We start from the raw sequence: 21,433 nt of genomic DNA on the forward strand, positions 1-21,433 counted from the left end.
ACACTTACCTGAACAAAAATATTGTAATCTGTGAATGTTTTGTACATACCAGAGACTCTGATTCGGATTGCGACAGTATAATTATTAGATATCTTTCCAGCTCCGAGTGGAAAATCAATCAGACTTGACTGATTGGTTGTTTTAGCATTTAGCATTAAGTAGCAACTGATCATGTTAGAATCAAATTTTGCTACTTGTGATTGGCCACTGTCGTAATAAATTTGATAGTTAAATGTGTTGGTTTCTCTATCTGTCCAATTCTGGCAAACTATGCTGAACTTGGTTGTAAAAGCATATCCAACTTGAGGACTAAAGTGGTTTAAAAGTATGCAAGTACATATGTATGTATGTATGTACGCATGTATTTGTATATATATATATATATATATATATATATATATATATATATATATATATATATATATATATATATATATATATATATATATGTATATGTATTATATATGTATATATATATATGTGTTATAAATGTATATATGTATATATATATATATATATATGTATATATATATATATATATATATATATATATATATATATATATATATATATATATATGTATATATATGTGTGTGTATATATATATATATGTATTTATATATTTGTATTTATATATAAATAAATAAATATATATATATATATATATATATATATATATATATATACAAATATATAAATACATATATATATATATACATATATCCATATATAATACATATATATAATACATATATATATATACATATATATATATATATATATATATATATATATATATATTTATCACTTGGTTTTACATTTTGATGCCAACTTTTGGAACAGAAATACTCATTTGACATTTATAGCTTTCAAAATTGCTTTTTTTGAGCATTTAAGCAGTCATGTTTACCTTTTGGCAGTCATTTTAAATAGCACACATTTACTTTTTATTTAAAAAAAACTTAAATTCTTTTGTTATATCAAAAGAGAATCATTCTATTCAGTATTTAAAGAATATTCTTGTAATTCATTTGGCAAAAAAATAAAATTCATTATCTATCAACTATGGGACGAGGTAAGCATGGAATAGATGTCTTTCGAGGACAAATACAGGCATTTCAAGATCTAGGATTGAACAATTCTGAAATAGTTCGAAAATTGGGTTGTTCTTGTAACACTGTTATTAATGCTATTAATTTATTTAACAATACTGGTTCATTAGGCAATAAAAAACTCAAGTCTCGCAAAAGAAAGACAACCCCCAGAGAAGACGTAGCTATTGCCCGTATTGCTAAGCTGAATCCTTTTGCTGGCGTACCAAAAATTAAAGAACAAATTGCTCAAAATTTAAAACTCGATCTGTCTGTCAGCACTGTTAAAAGTCGCTTACGCGAAAATAAGCTATTTGGAAGGGCTGCCCAAAAAAACCATTGGTCTCAAAACGTGACCTCGTCAGCCGTTTGAAGTTGCAAAACAGCACTTACACAAAGATTTAGGTTTTTGGCAAAATGTGCTTTGGACTTACAAGTCTAAGTTTAATTGTTTTGCATCCAACGGAAAACAATATATTTGTCATCCCCAAAACCAAGAACTCAGCCATCGCTATACTCTTAAGACTGTAAAACATGGTGGTGGCAATGTGATAGAATTCAAGGGACAATTTATCAACACATGTACAAAGAAATACTTGAAAACGTCATGTTGCCATATTCCGAGGAAAATCTCCCTTTGGTATGGAAATTCCAACAAGACAACGACCCTAAGCACACCGCCAAAAGTTTTAAAATGTGGTTTAACGCTAAGAAGATTGTGTTGGAGTGGCCCGCACAGTCACTAGACCTTAATCCGATAGAAAATATGTGGGAGGAAGTTAACAGAAACATAAACCAGTCAACTGCAACAAATTTAGACTGACTTTTGATCGAAATGAAGGCTGCTTGGGACGCCATTACGCCTGAACGATGCTAAAAATTGATCTCGCCAATGGGCTGTCATTGTCAAGCAGTTATTTACTCAAAAAGATGCCCCACTAAATATTTATTTACCTCTAATAAAGTTTTCTAAACTATTTATACAAAGAACCATTATGATTTTGGTAGCAAAATAATGAAATGATAATTTTGTACAGGGTGTGCTATTTAAATTGCCCCCTTATTCTGTACTTCTAAATTATTTATACGATTGCACTTTTTATATAACGAAGTTATTCTCTTTTCTTACTCAGTAATGTTATCTTCTAAAAATAATACTTTATTTGGCTGGAAAAGTTTAGATCCCAAAAACTCAGATTTCTTGAAAATATATCATTACATATTAAACATCAATCTGCGCTATTTATTTTGTCGCCACTGTATGTATATACATATATATATATATATATATATATATATATATATATATATATATATATATATATATATATATATATATATATATATATATATATACATATATGTAGATAGATAGATAGATAGATAGATAGATAGATAGATAGATAGATAGATAGATAGATAGATAGATAGATTGATTGATTGATAAATAGCAATTCTTTTGATAAAAAAATTTTTTAAATCTTGCATGTTCAATGGATAGAAGTGTTTAAACATCTAAACATTTTCCAGTTAATCCAGTTTAAGATAAATGTAGATGATTATTGATGAAAATTTTAATAATTAATGCAATTACCAAAGATTATAAAATCCTTAGATGGACTTTCAGTGAATATACAAGTACAGCTCTCATATTATTTTCAATCTTGAACTTGTGTAGAAATACTTTTGTATAAATATTTTTATTTTAAAATTTTTTTATGTAAATATTTTTTATTAAATCTATTATTATGGTGTTAATTCATTAGTGGCTCATTTTATTAGAGTGTTATTTTAAGAATGAATGCTTTTAAGCTAAAGGATTCGGGAAGCATACTGGTACTTTGAAAATCACTTTTTCTCAACCTATTATTGAAAGGCAGATATGCATAAAACATATTTGGAACAAATTTTAGATGATAAAACGTTTTCTAAAAGGGTAAACCACTATGTTTTTATGGTGGTTGTATTGAAAACACAAAATCATCAAATATTAGCCATCATATAAAATCATTTAAAACTATCAGAAAGGGAATTTAATTTAATTTCTTCCTTACTTTTGCTACCTGATGTAAAAATAATGATGCATTTTTATTTCAATTTGAGCTTCATATCAATTTTAAATGATTTCTACTTTCTTTTGTTGCAATTAACAAAATGTTGCAATAATTTGCAATTACTACTTATGCAACTAACTTCATGTTGAAGTTCTTTATATTTTATTAACTGAACTTGTATACAAAAGTATATACAAGGTCAACAAATCATAAGTACTTCATAAAAAACTACCTTATTGAGCAATATCCAGGTACTGGAAAGGAAGAAGTTGATATTTGCATTTTAATAAAAGAGTTGCTCGAAGAACTAGTATAGCCTACACTTAAAATAAAAGTGTAATTTTTTCCGCCTTTTAGAACATCAGCATTGATAGCAAGAATAGTGCTACTAAAACCAGTTTCTGTAGAATTTTGATAAAGCAGTTCTTCAGGCCATAAACCTTGGTCATCTAATACTTCCCAAATGATGGACAAAGACAAACTGGACAGCAGACTGTTAAACAAAAAATAATACTACATAAATTTCTGTAGTGCAAAAACTTCATAAAAATTTGCATAAACAAGAAAATAACACTTTTTCATTAAGTTTTAATTCTATAATCTATTTTTGAACCAATGTTATAATCATAATTGAATCATGAATGCAATAAAATTATGAAAGTAAGTAATCTTCAGCTGAACTAAAAAAATAGAAAGTTTTAATCACTTTGCTTTTATTGAGCAAAAAACATGTACATTTGAGTAAAAACATCCTTATTTGATAAAAATTTAATTTATCAAACAAACTTAAATAAAGTGTTAGCGGAAACTGCAATCACCATCTTAACTTAAAACTTAATCAAAATTTTAGGGTGATGTAATTTTAATACAAAAAAAACTTTTTTCTTTTCTCTAATTACAAATGAAACTCAATTGTTCTTTAGTAAATTTGTTCTTTAAAAAAATGAAAGCCAGAAAATTATTCTAAATATCAAATGACATTATTTGTTGTTTAATAAACATAAGGTAAGTTCTGAATAGATAGTAAATTATTAATCACATCATTAATGTAAAAATTTATTGCGTATGCTAAAATAAAAATGCCTTTGTTTATTTTAAACACATTTTGTTACTTTAATGTTAAAATGTCGTTTTTTATTACTTTACAGTTACAGTTAAATTTATACAATTAATAAACAATTTATTCTCCATATAACTGTAATGGGAGTTAAATCTAACTCGTGCAAAATTAATAGCTATGTTAACAAAAAAAAAATAGTCATTACTGATCATCTCGTTTTGTTAAGATTTTAATACAAGACAAAAGGATTATCTTGACTTCACTCAAGATATTCCACTTTTATGATTCCACTGTTTCATCTAAAAGGAGTCATCTGTCAGGCAAACATACGTAAAAAACAGATTTTAAAACTAATGAAAAACTGTTTCAAATTTTTAAACAAGCGCATTATAAAGAATAATGATAAGAATTGCCTTTGTGTTGAAAAAAACTTATCTTCACAAGTTACCTGTAACAATATAGATGGCTATATTAAAATCTGAAAAAAAAGCAGTGATTATGCCATCAATTTTGCTAAGAAATTTATATGTCAATATTTAGAGAAATAAATTGAATAAATCTTGAACCTCCATGATTTCATAAATTATAGATGTATAAAGAGTTTGCACACAAAAACTAGACTCTGAGGTAAAGTTGTATATACGGAAAACAAGGAAAGCATTTAACAAGAAATAGTTAGGATATATTAGGACAATGAAGTGTTAGATCTCAATTTATATCACTATTTGTTTTCATACCAAGTTATTGACAAACAAATATTTTTTTTTTTCAAATACAATATTGGTGAGCTGGTGAAACAGTTAATTTTTAACATATAAACTTTAACTTTTTTGTTGTTGTAGTATTGCATATTATTCTTTGTTGTATATGTAAGTTTGTTTTTTTTTACCTGGAGTTTTAATACTTCTTTTGAGATTCAATACAACACTTTTAATATTGTATGAATTGTTATTTCATAATATATAATATGCAACCGTTTTTTTTTTATCATTTTTAAAAGAAAAAAAATTTCAGAACATTGTTTATAAGTAGATTTTGTAAAATGTGTGACCAAAAAGCATGGAAACAATAAATAATACTAAGTTAAACACACTTTTTCACTGACACTTTTCTTTTACAATCTTCACAGGAAAAGGAAAAAACAGTACGTTCCTTGAGGTTTAACTTCTGACCACAGTTTGAAAAACAGCTAAAATAAAATATTTAAAACTAAAAAATTCATATCATTTATAAATTTTTATTTCTAATAAGAAATCTTTATAAAAATATCTTTTAAATATTTACAAATATTTCCTGACTAAAACATGGAAATTATATTTTTAAAGAAAAAGCTTCACTTAGATAAAAACAAAAAGAAAAATAAGGGAAAAAAAAACAAATATTTTCTTTTCTTACTTTAAAGTGATATTTGGTAGCTCAGCATCACTGAAAGCTATTTCTTGCACAAAAGATGCTGACCGAAAATCCATTCCAGTACCTTTTGTTCCAGTCACTTCAAACTTATAGCTCAGTCCTTCTAAAAACATTTCTGTGTTAAGTAAAAGCTCTGGACCTTCTAAAAAGTCTTGCCATAGTTCTGTTAAACATGCATTTGATTCATATGTTGCATTAAGGGTTTTGTAAGCCTCTAATAGCTTTAGAGCAAAAGTTAGACTACTCACAACCCGGCACCTCCACCTAAATCTAATTCCTTCATATCTTAGGTTAGGATATTCAGGATCATAGCTACTTTTTGCACTGACACTAAAATTGTAATGCATGTTTTCACCACCTAATTGCTGTGTGTATGAAATTGAGCGAAAGGTTCCATTTTCAATTTCCACAAGTAATGGCAATTTAACAACTGTGAAAAAGCCATTATAGGCAGCAGTAAAAAGCCCATAAGTAAACAACAATGAAAGAGTGTAAACACCAACTTCTAACTGATACTTTTGCAACAAATAAATCATTTGCTGGTTTAATATTACTGCATTTTCTTTACTTTCTGATAATCCATTTCTTAAAATCCACACAGCAGTAGCGTTTTCTTTTTTGCAAACATTATCTTCACTAAAGTTGGCAAAAAACTCATAATCAGAGCTTCGAAATAAACTTACAGGTTGGGTTACAGCGCCATAATCGAAACTTACTTCTGGGAACGAGCAACTTTGCACAAAAACAACAACTGTTTTAACTAAAACCTGTACTTCATTTTTTGCTTCGATACGTATTGTATACTTTCCTGAACTTTTATAAGAATGTTTGGATATAAAAGGCACAGGTACCAAATTGTTTGCTTGAGAAACAGTTTGATTTACTCCATCATCCCAAAAAACCGTGTAGGTAATATATGAACCAGATTCTTGTACTACCTCTATTGTAACTTCCTTGCCTAGAGGTATGCCCGGAAGCAAAGTTGAAAGAGGATCTATTGTAATCCCAATAGGTGATAAATCACAAAACACTGAAACATTTTTGGAACTGGAAATGAGATCTAAATTTGGAAGGAGCTGCTCTATGCTGGAAAATTTGATTTTGATGTTTATCTCATACTTTCCACATTCAGAATAGCTTAAAATCAAAAATAATGAACAATATTAGCATTTCAATCATTTAAACAAACATTAAACTTAATTGTAGTTATATAATAAGTTATTGTAAAATGTTAATAAAGTTATGCATAAAATAAAAAACATCAATCATTAGAAAATAAAATGCAAAGAGCACCAACATTTGGTCATATATGTTTTTTTACGTATGAGAAAATATTATAAAGTAATTAGAACACTTACACATGAGGAAATGTGTAATTGATGGCTAAAGGAAAACTTTTCCAGAAAATTGTTTTTGTTAAGGGTGGTTCATTATCACCAAAGTCAAAATCAACCTGTCCAACAGTTTTATTTGCTATTTCCAAACTATCAGGAGAAATAGTTGCATTTTCAAAGCTGATTACCAGATCAACTGCAAAGGTTACACCTTTAAAGATCGTTTTTGCTGCACTGATTTGATGCTTGATTTTTGAAAAAAAATCCAGCTCTAATAAAAACAACAATAAGAGCCTTAAAATAAGAAAAATTAATAGCACCAGTAATATTTATCATTATTACCATTTTAATAACAGTAATAGTAATAGCACCAAAAATTGTAAATAGTAAAAACAATAAAACTGCTTTTCAAAAACAATAAAAAGTTCAGTTATGCCTGAAACAAAAATATAAACTTCTGAATTAACCTTTGATTTGAACCGGAGTTTTGATGATTTCTAAAATGGAAAAAAAAAGAAAAAAAAATCAGTTTCTAAAAGAAGACTTTAAAGTTAATCTTTTTTCAGATAGGAGAGGTAATAAGAATAACATTACCCATAAAAAAAAGCTGACAGCTAAGCTGTCAGTTTTTTTTAGGGAGTGAAGCTCAATTAAAAGCTGTGTAACATGAATATCCACAGCTATTTACACCTTTTCAAAATTTCCAATTAAAACATTTTAAATTATTACTAGACTTTTTTAAAGTTATCTAAAATTTTTACTTTACACAGTAAATATATGAAATTCTAATGTTTGAGAAAAAAAACTGTTGAAAATTTGTTCAAATCATTTCATAATGTTTTAATTACACTTATAGTTTATTATTTGATGAATACTTTCTAAAAATAAAAATTATGTATTTTTTTTTTATAACTTTGGTTTTCATTATAGTTTGTCCAAGAAAATCAAGTTAACAAATTTACATAAAAAGGCTGTTAGTTTTCAGAAATACTAAAGATTAATGAATATTCTAGGATTTGGTTCCTCAATATTCCAGCAAAATTATTAAAGCAGAATCAAATTTTAATTCGCAGTCTTATTTTGATAATCAATTTATGAAAAATTTAAACTAACTTTTTTCCTTAAAGTCATTGTGCATTATGCAAGTATTGTTTTACACTAATGTTATTTCTGCAAATGAACATTAGACAAAAAAAGAATTTAAATTCAACTCTTTACAAGTTATTTTTAAAAACTGATAGTTACTTTAAAAAAACTAAAAAACAAAACAAAAAATGAACCTTCACAGAGCTGAGAGGTAGTGTTGAAAAACAATCCAATGGAGCACAAGCATTGATAAGACCCCAAAAGATTAATGCAGGTGGCATTTGGTATTTTACAATGATCTAAGCATTCATTCACATCTGCATAAAAAAATGGCAGTGATTAATCCTCTAATTTGAAAAGTGGTGTAGAAATAAGTGTTTTAATTTTACCCAAAAACATTCAGCGCTACTTTAAGTTTTATCAAAGAGATTTCAGCCAAGAGATTTTCACTCTTTTTTACATTAAACTCCTTTACATTGAACTCTTTTTACATATAAACATGATACTTTTTAGTAATTTAAAGTTTACTAGCCTAAGGCTTTAAGCAAAAAATTAATATTTAAGAGACTTTAGGATTATCAATTTTCATGTGCCCTAGATTTATTGAAAAATTGCAAAGGAGTTTTAAACAAAAAATTATCAAAATGTTTCTTAGTATGATCCTAAACAACTAATCATAAACAGATGCTTTTGAGAAGATTTTAAAAAGGCATATCAAAAATATAAACCTTCACAGAGCTGAGAAGTAGTGTTAAAAAACAATCCAACGGAGCACAAGCATTGATAAGACCCCAAAACATTGATGCAGGTAGAACCCTGTTCTTTGCAATGATCTAAGCATTCATTCACATCTATATAAAAAATGAAAGTGTTTTGACATGTAACTCAATACTTTCCTAATTGTTCTCACTATTAAAAGAAAGAAAACTGTTACATACTTATGTGTCATTAGTTTTGTAACTGATGATTCAAAAATTTGTAACATCAACTTTCTACTAATAATTGAAGTTGTGCAAGTGTGTGTTTAAACTGAAACTTTTTAAAATTTTCTGAATTTATCATTTATCTAAGTACTTAAAACAGGTAAGATAAATGTTTTGTCAAATTTTTACTAAAACCAGTTTTTTTCTAGATTTTAAGAAACAATTTATGAACTGTGCATTTTAACAAAAATCACCTACAAATCTAATAAGCACTCTTTATTTATAGATATGAGCAGGAAAGATTTATCAGTATAAAAAAAATTGTTGATATTTTATTGTCTCTGATAATACTAGTTATTCTCAAAGAGCTATTGTTAAAAGATGCGATGTTTTTTGAGTGTTTGTCCAAATATTTAAGAAAAAATCAGCTTATTTATAGAGTTTAACACCAAAGAAAATTTTAGGCAAAAACATAAAACTTTTCTTTTTTAATTCTTTGACCAGCACACAGTCAAGGAAAACTAAGTATTATAATCCTTGAAAACCACCAAGCATTCAATGATTCTATTACCTAAAAAATTGAACAGTCTGGAATCATTGTCTAAGCAAGCTGTTCAACATTATCCAGCAAAAATTTAAAATCTATAGAAAAAGTTAGAATGTTATGAACCTAAAGAAAATTGCAAAAGAGTATATCACAAATAAAGTTGTTTTGAAAAAACTGGAATCATAACAAAAATCTCCAAAAAATGACTGAAAATTTGTGAAAAAAGTGAAAAAGCTTTTATAAAGGCAAAAGGAAGAGTATTGTTTGACTTATCAAAGTAAAGAATGCTTTGGTTTTTGCTAAAGATCCCATTTTTATAACTTTTATAATTTTTAAAGTTCAAACATTCCAACAGTTTTTAATAAGAGTTTAGGGTGGCCATAATACTTTGTCATATAGTTGTTTCTCCTTTAAAGCAATAACCTTTCTCTTCTGAAAGTATTTTCTGACTGCATTTTTGTTAGATAATAAAGACTTAAAAAGCACTATTGTAAAAATTTAAAATAATATAATAACAACATTCATTTATAAATACATGTTTTATTTGCTTTTTTTTCAATATTAATTTACAATTTTATATTATATTTACAATTATGTCTCAATATTACTCTATGTATAAATAACAAGAAAAATATTGGAAAATAAAAGACAGAAAAATAAAAACCTACCTAAAGTTAACACGTTTAATGTTAACTTTAGGTAGGTTTTTTAATTTGGTGTTCCAATGGTGTGGAGAGAGCAAAAAAATCATCATGATGACTGTTATTTCTGTGCAGTGCAAGTGCAAGGATTCAATAAGCATAAGAAACAAAAATGGGAGTATCCTAACATGGAATCTGCAAGTGCCACAACTTTTTAATGAACCAGCAACTTAAATTAAGCTTAACTGTTTATTTTAACTTAATGAGATTGTGAAACAAGAGAAATTATACCTTCACAAAGACGTGATACTTTGTTCAAAGAAAATCCATTTGGGCATAAACATTCTAGAGAGTTATTCCCATTAAGACATGCAAGAGCTTCTTGTTTTTGAACTAAGTGAGATAAATATATATATATATATATATATATATATATATATATATATATATATATATATATATATATATATATATATATATATATATATATATATATATATATATATATATATATATATATATCTTGACTAGACTTTTATAATAAAAAAAAGACTTTTCACCCTGATAATGTAAACCTCATCATATAGTTCCCATCTATATAATGTAAACCTCATCATAAATATATTGGAAAATTATTAGTTTTAAGTAAAGATTAAGATTTAAAACTATAAAAATATAAAAATTCATTATTTGTTTGAAATTAAAAAACCTTTGCATGTAAAGTTCCCATCTATATACTGGCCTTCTAAGCAAGTACAAACAAAATACATCTTAGCTTCGTTAATGCAGTATTCATTTTGATTGTTGCTACAATTTCCAGAAACACAAATTCCTGAAATTAATATTTAACTATTATCAAACATCATATTAATATGTATTGTATATTCATTTATTAGGATAAAAGATAAAAAATTTAAGCCAATTAGAAAACTGCTAATAAGGCATGCTATCGGAAAAATCTGCCCACCTTTCTTGATTAAAAAAGGATGTAAGAAAGCTAAAATGTATTTAAATCAATATATTTCTGAAAAATTAAGACTGTAAAGATTACATATTAATAGGGAAAAAACAAAAAAAAATTAAGTTTTACAGAAAATTCTGACTTTCTTTTTGATGCCTCCCATAAGTTTCTGTACAGAGTGATTTTTGTAAGTTTTAGCAGCGTAATCCCATTTTTTCTTCAAATCTGTAGCTGATTTTACTGCTTTTCCACTTAATTTCAATTTCTTTTTTATGATGGCCCAATATTTTTCAATAGGACTTAATTCGGGGCAGTTAGGAGGATTTATCTTTTTCAGAACCAACACCACTCCATTATCATCATAAAACTTTTGAGCATCTTTTGAGTAATGTATTGTGGCTAAATTAGGCCAAAACAATACTGAAGTACCTCTATGAGCTTTAATTAGTCGTTTTATACAAGAAAGAAATTTCACGTATTCTGAAGATTTCATTGTGCCCAAACAAACATGAATTGGCGATTTTTGGCTGCAAGAGCAAAATGCCTGCCAAATCATCAATTTTTTTGAAAATTTATCAGTCATTACATACTTGTATTTATCACTCACATTTTCTCTTATTTTAGAAGCATAGTAGCACTTCCCAGGAATTTGTTTAAAATCCATTTTAACATAAGTTTCATCATCCATCAAAATGCATCCATTATGTTTTGTTAACAAGTTGTCATACAACTTTTGAGCTCGACTCTTTGCGGTTGAATTTTGTTTATCGTTTTGATTTGGCATTTTAACTACTTTAAAAATTTGATATCCAAGTCTCTGTCGCCATTTGTGTACAAAAAAATTGGAAACATTCAGTTTTTTCACTCGATATCTATCAGACCGATCAGGATGTTCTTTCAATGAAGTCTCCAACCGTTCGAGAGCTCTAGGATTTGCTGTGCATTTTTTTGACCACTTCCTTGTTTTCTCTGAATAGTTTTCTGTTCTGTAAATCGTTTAAGAACAGTATCTACAGTTCTTCTTGATAATTTTAATGATTTTGCCAACTTTCTATTCAATAAAGTTGGATTTTTTAAGTGCTTGTCAACAATCAAAAATCTTTGTTTAATTTGCTCGGTTGACATTTTGAAACTAAATAATATTTTTAACTATTTTTTCTGCCAAAATGTTCTATTATACAAACACAACCACACACAAAAAAATAATTTCAAAAAACAACCGTTAACTAGCTTTACCGCACCGCCAAAGGGTGGGCAGATTTTTCCGATAGCATGCCTTAGTTATCAAATTGTTATGATTAGTTTATTGTTAATGTTTATCTTTATCTTATTTGAGTCTTTATCTTGTTAGACTTAGTGCTTTTAATAAATCAACATTCATTTACCAATATACCATTAATTTACCAATATAATCTTCTTTACAAACTGAAATTAAATAACTTTTAAAATTACCTAATCTAATTGAATTGAACCAATTTTGAGAAGATAGTGATGACAAAATATTTAAAAGATCCACCACACCAACAGAAAGGACAGATAGACCATTTACAACAGTAAGAACTTCTATGTAATATTTCTGAGTTGATCTCAAACTGATGCTTGAAGAGGTTTGCAAAGTCCTATCAGTAAAAAAATGTAATTAGAAATAAGAAGTTGTAAAATGATCTATTTATTGATGGTGCAGAGGTTATACCATATAAAAGGGTGATATTTAATGGGTCAGTATTTTTAATGAGTGGGTCAGTATTTTAAATAAATGGTTAATATGATAATTACCTGTCAGTTAATTTAGTTATCAGTTTTTATTTAAATGGTCAGTAAACTAACCAAGTGGTCAGCTATTTAACTAAAATGATTTGTAATTTAAATAAAATGATTTACATTTTAAATTAATATATAATGATTTACAACTTAAGTAAAATGTTCTTTAATTTAATTAATGTATTATTTACTTTGACTCAATTAAGTAAAATTTACAAATAAGACTGCCATTTCTATCAAAGCACTGAACAAAGAAAGTTTGAAAAATTTGTAACAGAATACAAATTTTCTAGTGAAAAAGAAAATGACAAAATAGGAGAGCAAGCCTCATTGAAATCAAACAGAAACAAAATGTGAGTGGATAAGATGTGAAATAAGGAAGATGCAAATGAAGTTAAACTCCTTTTAAGTCATCAGACAGCTAGGTCTCTTACAGTTAGATCAAGAAATTTTTAGGCCTGAGGGCCATTTAGATTTACAAAGATTTAGGTTCATTGGACATATTTTAGATAGGAGAGAGAGAGAGAGAGAGAGAGAGTGAGAGAGATGCTACTGATTCAATTCAAAATGCATTCTCTAATGCTTTTGGCAAAAATGATACAGAGATGTGTTGAGTACAATTGTCAGAATGTGGATACAAAGGCTGAGGCTATGGTAAACTAAAGCCTAAAATATAAAAAGCTAAAACAATTGATGATATAAAAACAGAATAAAACAGATTTTAAAGATATGCTTTTCAGGTTTGTTTTTGAAAAAATGGAAAACACTAGAACCAGAATTTTCTGGGTACAGCACTATGGTTAAATTCTCATTAAAATTGGTATGAAGGACTTAGACATTTCACGCCAAGAACTAATAATACTCTTGAATCTTTGAAAGTGAAAAAAAAAAAAAAAAACACTTTAAGGGAGAGGCATCCATTTTCAATATTTAAAATGGTTGCATTAAAGATGGTTGCAAAATGGTCAAATGATTATACAACAATATAAAAAAAATACAACCAACAAGTACCAACAATTACACTTAAATAGTGAACAAAAGGTTATCAGTGGGCCAAGAGTTTTGATCAATTTAAACAAAAACCTTTTAAGGTGGATCTTAACTATGATAAACAATGAAAAAAATTTTAATTTCATCTTTCTAAAAAAGACATCCTACAAGAAAGAAAAAATCTACCATCACATAAAAATGCCAACAATAAAATTACCCTAATGCAGAACTACTTAAAACCAATGTCTTGTTGCCAGGAGAACTGTCAGTACTTAAATAAAGCTCACATTGTAGACTGCATGAAATAGAGAACTTATAACTCTTTGATTCTTTTGGCTGAAACCATCCGCGGATTCTTTGACCATAATTAGAATTTAAATTTAATGATGTCTCAATCCCGTTAACAAATCCATAAGAGTCAGGAGATGTTGGAAACTTTGGATTCGATTTGAGTCCATTTAACCCTGTATACTTGTAATTGCCATAGTAGAGTTCAAAAAATAAGCCAACTGTGTCTGTATGGAAAAACAAAGTTGGATTACGGTAAAAATGCATTCCATAAAAATGGTTTTCAGAGAAAACTAACTTAATACTTCATAGTTCTAATCTAATATTTAAACTAACTAATCTTTCCTAAAGTATATGCAATAGCATGCATATAAGCATAACTTTAAAAGCATTTTTTTAAAATCTTCTCAGAAAAAAAAGAAACTAAATAAAAAGTGGAAACCCACATAAGAAGATCAACTCAACATTCGCCATTAAAATTCTTCATTAATAAATTAAGTGTTTAAAAAGAAGAACTGATTTTTTAAGCATAAAGCAAAAATTCTTAAATAAATAAAAACTTGAAATGAGTTAGTAGAGCAAATAAGAAATGGAGTTTACAGAAGTATTTCAAATTCAACTATTATCTTCTCAAAGTGAAGTTTAGTAAGGAATCTGCCAATATTTATCAATGACACCAGTAATATTACATCTTAGTATCTAACAGCAATTTACTTGATACTTTGAACTAGACTGCAAGTCAAGTTTAAGTTGTCTTATTGAAATTGCTCAATAACTTTACTTTTTATCTTTTTAACTTTTGGGAGGTGAGATCTTTAGATGAGATTAATTAAGTGAAAGAGTCTGCCTGATTGACCACAGAGCCAATAACATCATTAAAAAATACATATGTTTGTGTCACAAATAAAATTATTATGACTACTAAATTAACTACTACTGCACTATTGTAAATAATTCATTGCCTTAAATGTATGTAATGACATTCATATACAATTACACATAATAAAAATACATCTTATATACAACAGAAAAAAAATGCATATTATACATAACCTTAGAATTAGTGAAAGTAATAACTGATTAACAACCATTAACTTACAATAGTCTTGTTTTGTAAGATTGTTGTTTGAGTCAATAACTCCTTGAAACAACACATTAGTTACACAATTTAGTGCAGCCGCTAAGATAATCTGAAAAAAAATATATAAGTAGCTTACTTAAACTTAATAATTGAAAAAAAATCTTGAAAAGCAGTCTTTAAAAAATTTATATACAAATTTCAGCCTCAAAGTAAATTTTTTTTTGTATTCGAAATAAATCAAATAAAAACAAAAAAAATTTTAAAAATTAAAACATAATTGAAGCAGAGCGCGTTCCTAAAACATGTTTTGATATTTTAAACTATGACATTTAGACGTTTGTTATAATTTAAAATATCAAAACAAGCTTGAAGCAATGCGTTTTAACTTGTGTGACATGCTTTAACTAAAAGTTTTATGTGACATGTTTTAACAAAAATGTTTTATTTACGTGTCGAAAACCTGATAAATTTCTGTGTAATTCCAACTTAATTTTGAAATATTTTTCTGAAAAGTGCTGCTTCAAAAGTATGCATAGCTATATTTAAAACTAGTTTGAATATCGGTTAATATCTAGACCCTCCTACATTTAAAGAAAATTTCACAGGGCGATGAAAACCTTTTGAGTTAAAAAATTGAGCAATAATAGGTTGGAACTTTAACTGTTTTATAAAACAAAAAAAAGATGGTGAACCAGTGCATGCCCGATAAATTTATTTAAAGTATGTACTTATTTTGTAAGTTTTATAGTATAAAAATATTTGTATTTTAAAACTTCAGTTTCCGAGAGGGTTGAAACTGGCGAGGATGAGAACAAAGTAATAAATAAAGATAGCGACGTTAAAGTCCTAAAGATAATACAAAACCGGACTTTCAGACGAAACGAAAAACATAAATGCTCGGTTATAATTGTGTTGTAACCATTCTTATATGATTATAATAACTGTTGAAACTAGGAAGGAATCTTTATATGATAGAAAAAATAAAGGTGTGGATTGCGATCTTTGATAGAACAGATGATTCACTAGCCAATTCTCATCTTCCTTCTAAATTTCTTATCCAGTTTTTTTAGGAGAAAGAAATAATTGATTAAATCTGATTTGTTGATTTAATCGTTTATAATGGCGAAGTTATAAAAGATTTATGTGTAACTATTGATATTATGTGTTCTAAAATAAAACACTTAATCTATCGTGTTTCTCTTTTATGAAGAATTGCTAGACGTGGAGTTGGCATAAATATTACTTTAGTAAAATCAAGTAATTTTATTTTTAAAAAGATTTTTTAAAACTTTTTTTCACGAAAATATATTGAAATTAGTATTGGGATAAAGGCAGCGTCTAGCCTTTTAAAGTCTATCCACTGATGAAAATTTTCTTTTCCTGACACCGCGATGAAGTTTGAGTTTATTTGACATCATTAAGTAAAATTATTTATTTATTACTAATTTCTTGAGAGTAAAGTAAATAAAACAACCAGCTGCTGTACAAAGGTAGATATTGGATTTTAGCCTCACCCTTACCGCACTTAGAGATAATTACAGTAACGCAAGAAAAAAAAGTTTGAAGTTTTTCCAGAAATTTAAAACCAGCATTCACTTACGTTTTCATAGCTGCTGAAAAATAGTTATAAGGTTGTACGACAAAACAACAACAACAACTGAACTACTGTTTCTTTGTGCGGATAATACGAGGAAGGAGAATTTTTGAGTGTGAAAGTAGAAAAGATACTGTTATGTATTGGGGAAATGAGATATTTAATATAATATTGAAAAATCGCAAAGACAAATCGTTTTTTAGCAAAACTCATGCCTAATTTTATATGTAGAGCTATTGCGTTTAATAAACTCACTGTATATGCGTTTAATACGAGGAAGGTGACTTTTTGAGTGTGAGAGTGAAAAAGATACTGTTAAGTCTTTGGGGAATGAGTTTGGTTTAAGTGTGGTGTGGGTGTGGTCTGTGCATAGCTCGTCAATGGTTTCTATAACGGTAGATGTTTTAAGGCTTCCAACACTTTAGGCTTACGTAAGGTAAAAAACAAAATCTTAATACAATTAATACAATATAATAATTCCTCAATCAAATTATAAGTGAAATGCTAATGATACTTACTTACAGATATTCTCGCTTTATGTAATAGATACTCTCAAATATTCAACTCGCATATGCATTCTTTTGATATTTTTAAATACAGATAATAATATGCAATTATTTAAAAACTTTTTCATACACTTTTGGATTCAGGCCAAAGTATCTTTCAATATTAAAACTATTCTCAATTTTAAATCTTCTCTTTCTCTTTAAAAAATATCCTTTTACATCTTTACCTTTTTTTTTTACCAAAAATCTCATTAATAAACTTTTCCTAAATAATTCTTTTGAATTTTCTCATAATATCTTTTCATGAAAAGTTCCTAAAAAAATCTTCTTTTTCTATGAATTTGCAGATTTTTCTAAAAGCAGGTGTTGTCCTTACATAGGAAATAAACTTTATCTTCAAGTTCGTTTAGTGTTTTTGTTTCGACCGCTAAGTCATGGTTCTCTAAAACAGGTTTTACCGATCATCTTTTGATTATTATTTGTCTCTAGTCTCGACTTGTTTGTAAAAATCATAAAAGAGTTGCAGGATTTTCGCAAACCTTGCTAATTGAACTATTATCATTTTATCAGTGCATATACAATTAAATTTTCTCATTTTTGCAAGAACTACAATGAACTTTAGTGGTGCTACTGACTTATTTTTTCATGCATTTGTACATGAGTGTCCAGTTAGTGTTTCCGCTGTCTCCCACTTTTCTTCAACCGAATATCATATTTGTTTGAGTCTGGTAATACTTAAAGATTATGTTTACGATTTCTTTCATTTCCCCTCCTCAAAATATTCATTTTTGTTGAATGCATAAAGAGAGGAAGTGGAGTTGCACACTCTTTTGTTAACCGAACGAGTATTTTCTTATCAGTTTTCTCAATCACACACCCATTTATGATATTATAGTAATATAAGTTAGCCATTACTAATATATGCTGTGCTCGCATTTCTGTCCAGTACCCTTCTAATATTATCAAAATAAACTACTAATCGCAACTAGTTTATACTTAAAATGGACTTCAAGATTCTCATTTTATATGGGATTCCACTATGAAGAAAAGGTTTTCCACATTTAAAATTCCCATGTAAACTTCCAACTTAACTAACTGAACTCTCTTTGAATAGTTTATGGTTTAAGAAGTTCTTGATATTAAACCCCGAGAATCAGATTAGGACAATTTTATAAGAAATTCCCACAAGTTTTTAAGTATTTACCGCAAGTTTTTGAGTGTTCAAAAAAGGTGCAGAGACATTCTCAGATAAATGAAATAAGCATGACTATTAGCTCTTGAGATTTTTTGGACGAAAACAAGAATTTCATAAAAAACACTTTCCACAAATTTGCAATAACATCATCTATTCTTGGCAAAAATGTTTTAAGATACTAAAAAATGTAGCAGGTGGTTAATTGTAATCGTTGTATTTATTTTGTTGATGAGATTTTTTTTTCCGGGTGAATTTTTTTCTAGGGATTATTTTTCCTTGCAACATTTATTTCCCGGGGGGTGGGGGGGGGGTTACTGATGCAGTAATCAAATATCAAGATTAACTTGTAAGAAGATGATAAAGTAATGGAACATTGAGTTCCTAAATTAAGTGCTGTTTTTAGTTAACCTATTCAAAATTTAGTTTAGTAGTTAGTAATAGAAAATTTTTTATTACCAGTATTTCAAAAGCCAGTTTCATCTTTAAGTAGGTCTTTACCAAAATGAACAGCAATGAGTTTCACACACAACTTAACTATTAAAACGCTTTTATATGTAGGTGTAAAATAACACCCCGGCACACATTATTTATGGCGATTTATGCTTTGTAACTGACTATTGTTAATATTTTACATTACTGAATATGTGGTACTTTTTTTAGATGCAAAACACCTCTTCTAAACCACATCTCCATATTTTCTCATTTAATTTATTGAACGGCCTGCGTACGGGTTATTATTTACTCACATTTGAATCAAAAAATGAAAAAAGAAACTTAATTATTCAAGCATCAATTTTTTATTATAGCAATAAATTGTTTATTAGATTGTGGGAGCTTCTCACGATGTGGTTGTGATAAGAATCAAACATATATAAATACTCTCACAGTAATAAATTTGAAGGCCTATGCATTATGGTGTTTAGTTTAAAAAACAATTGCCGTAAAGCGAGTTTGATAAGAGCTAAGGAGAAGAAACCTCTCATTGCAATTAACTTGAAAGCCTATGTACTATGGTGTTTAGTTTAAAAAATCTTTCCTGTAACAATAATTAAATAAGAGTTAAGGATAAGAAATCTCTCTGTAATCTCGGTACATTTTGTCCGAGCTCATCAAACATGCATGGAGCTTTATCCATAAAATCAGTATAAAGTTCTAGCGCACTTAATAGTGACATTGATTCTGATTAGGAATGTACTTCGTAAATATTCCTTATTTAAAATCTAGTCTCTCTGATAAAGTTCTTAAATATTTGGTATAGCCTCTACATCAACATTGGATGTCAAATCCAACTGATTTCTTTCAAATGAATGAATTTAATGCATTATAGTATAAATGTAAAAAACGGCAATGAAAATTTATTTATTTTCATTTATTTTCTTATTTATTTTCAATGAAATTGAAAATAACAAAATTTAATTAGGGAACAAAAGTGAGTCACAAAGTATACAAATCTGCAGTAAAGTTACGGTATCTTTTCATTGCAGCGCGACAACGACGGTTTGGTAACCGGTAATAATATGAATTTATTGAGAAACAGGCAAAATTGATGACTCGCGAATTGAAGAATTCATCGTAAATTCTTTACATATACATTTACATAATTGGTTTTTTTTCATTTACGAAACTTTTTTACGTTTTGCCATTTATTTGATTGGTGATCTCAGTAGATCATTCGATGGGAATCAGCACAAACAATGTGAAGTAGCACTTAAAAGAAAAGAAGGTGCCTTATATAATTAGTCATTGAATGCAAAACGCCATTTCTGTTGAGCTTACTTTTTGTCCGAAACTATGAGTATATGAGCATTGAATTAGGAGAAAAAATATAGTTTAAAATAATTAAGTTTAGTCAAGTAGTTAAGTGAGAATAGTTTAGGATTACGGGAATTAAAAAGTTTTTTTAATGAAGGCAAAATATGTTAAATGACGAATGTTATTGTAATATAAAGCAAGTCTTAGAGGGAACAGACTTTTGTTTCTTGAAGTGTAAAATTATTCACAAACGACTTTATTGACGTAATTCCTTCAACATTTTTTCACTCTAATCTTAAGGTTGTTATTTTAATTTTTCATCAAGAAATATGTTAAGATAAAAATTAATTTTTTAAATATTAAAGGTGACCAAACATTTTTAAAGGTGATGATCGACAAAATGGTGATTGAAAAGTTTTGTTTAAAAAATTTTTTTGGATGTAACGTTTTTTTTTTTATTTACCAAATCGAATTTGTGAAAAAAAAATATTTGCTCCTTCTTCAACTTTAAGTAGTTGAATAATAAATAACTATTAGTTATTATTTTTCCTAATTTTTAAAATATTTGCAAATCCTACAGCATATAATAAATCCATGTACTTAGTAAAATCTAACTAAAGCTATTTAAACATTTTTTCTTAAAAATTGGGAAGCGCCTCTTCAGACTTTTATTTAAAATGTTTCTTGCCTTTCATAGAATGAGTTTTTTTTTATTTTTCAAACCTTTTAATTATTGAGTCGGAAAAATTCGTATGTGTTTTTCAATATGAACACATCTTGCTTTGCAAAGTCAAACTGTCAAAGTCAAAATGATTTCAGTTTCAGGCTGTACAACAATTGTGGGACAGTTGTCGATATTTATAATCTCTATATCTTTTGTTTAGTTTTTAAACCATACCTTTTACAGGTTATTTTTACGGGGTATTATTTACTCACATTTGAATCAAATAATGAAAAATGAAACTTAATTATTAGAGCATAAATTTTTTATTTAAACCGTAAATTATTTATGAGATTGTGGGAGCTTCTCACGATGTGGTTGGGATGAGTACAAATCATATTTAGTTCCACTCACAGCAATGAGAATACCTCAGATTCTAGCATCTGAAGATTCGAGCATCTGAAGTACAAAGTCAGATAAACTTCAGCTCTGAAA

General features: G+C 27.7%; 1 protein-coding gene across 9 annotated transcripts in view; it reads right to left on the reverse strand.

The window, feature by feature from the left end:
- Positions 1-19,141, reverse strand: part of LOC149890536 (polycystin-1-like protein 2) — a 31,402-nt gene extending 12,261 nt beyond the window's left edge. For 5 of the 9 annotated variants that reach the window (XM_090081915.1, XM_090081914.1, XM_090081916.1 and 2 more), the window contains exons 1-14: positions 18,982-19,141; positions 15,249-15,339; positions 14,079-14,376; positions 12,563-12,729; positions 10,859-10,981; positions 10,441-10,542; positions 8,767-8,889; positions 8,233-8,355; positions 7,420-7,449; positions 6,977-7,223; positions 5,601-6,755; positions 5,299-5,394; positions 3,378-3,638; positions 9-309 (exon numbers count right to left, since the gene is read on the reverse strand). In XM_090081915.1, coding sequence (XP_089938041.1) covers positions 9-309; positions 3,378-3,638; positions 5,299-5,394; positions 5,601-6,755; positions 6,977-7,223; positions 7,420-7,449; positions 8,233-8,355; positions 8,767-8,889; positions 10,441-10,542; positions 10,859-10,981; positions 12,563-12,729; positions 14,079-14,376; positions 15,249-15,339; positions 18,982-19,005 — 3,141 coding nt within the window. In that variant the 5' untranslated portion in view covers positions 19,006-19,141. Of the gene's footprint in view, positions 1-8; positions 310-3,377; positions 3,639-5,298; positions 5,395-5,600; positions 6,756-6,976; positions 7,224-7,419; positions 7,450-8,232; positions 8,356-8,766; positions 8,890-10,440; positions 10,543-10,858; positions 10,982-12,562; positions 12,730-14,078; positions 14,377-15,248; positions 15,346-17,342; positions 17,621-18,981 lie in introns of those variants that run through there. The other 4 variants (XM_090081918.1, XM_090081917.1, XM_090081919.1 and 1 more) reach the window with 4 other exon arrangements.
- Positions 19,142-21,433: the final 2,292 nt, after the last annotated feature.

Source organism: Hydra viridissima, unplaced genomic scaffold (genome assembly GCF_058129835.1).
Source record: "Hydra viridissima isolate aposymbiotic clone 2 unplaced genomic scaffold, HvirCarnegie_v1 scaffold_3, whole genome shotgun sequence".
NCBI lineage: Eukaryota > Metazoa > Cnidaria > Hydrozoa > Anthoathecata > Hydridae > Hydra > Hydra viridissima.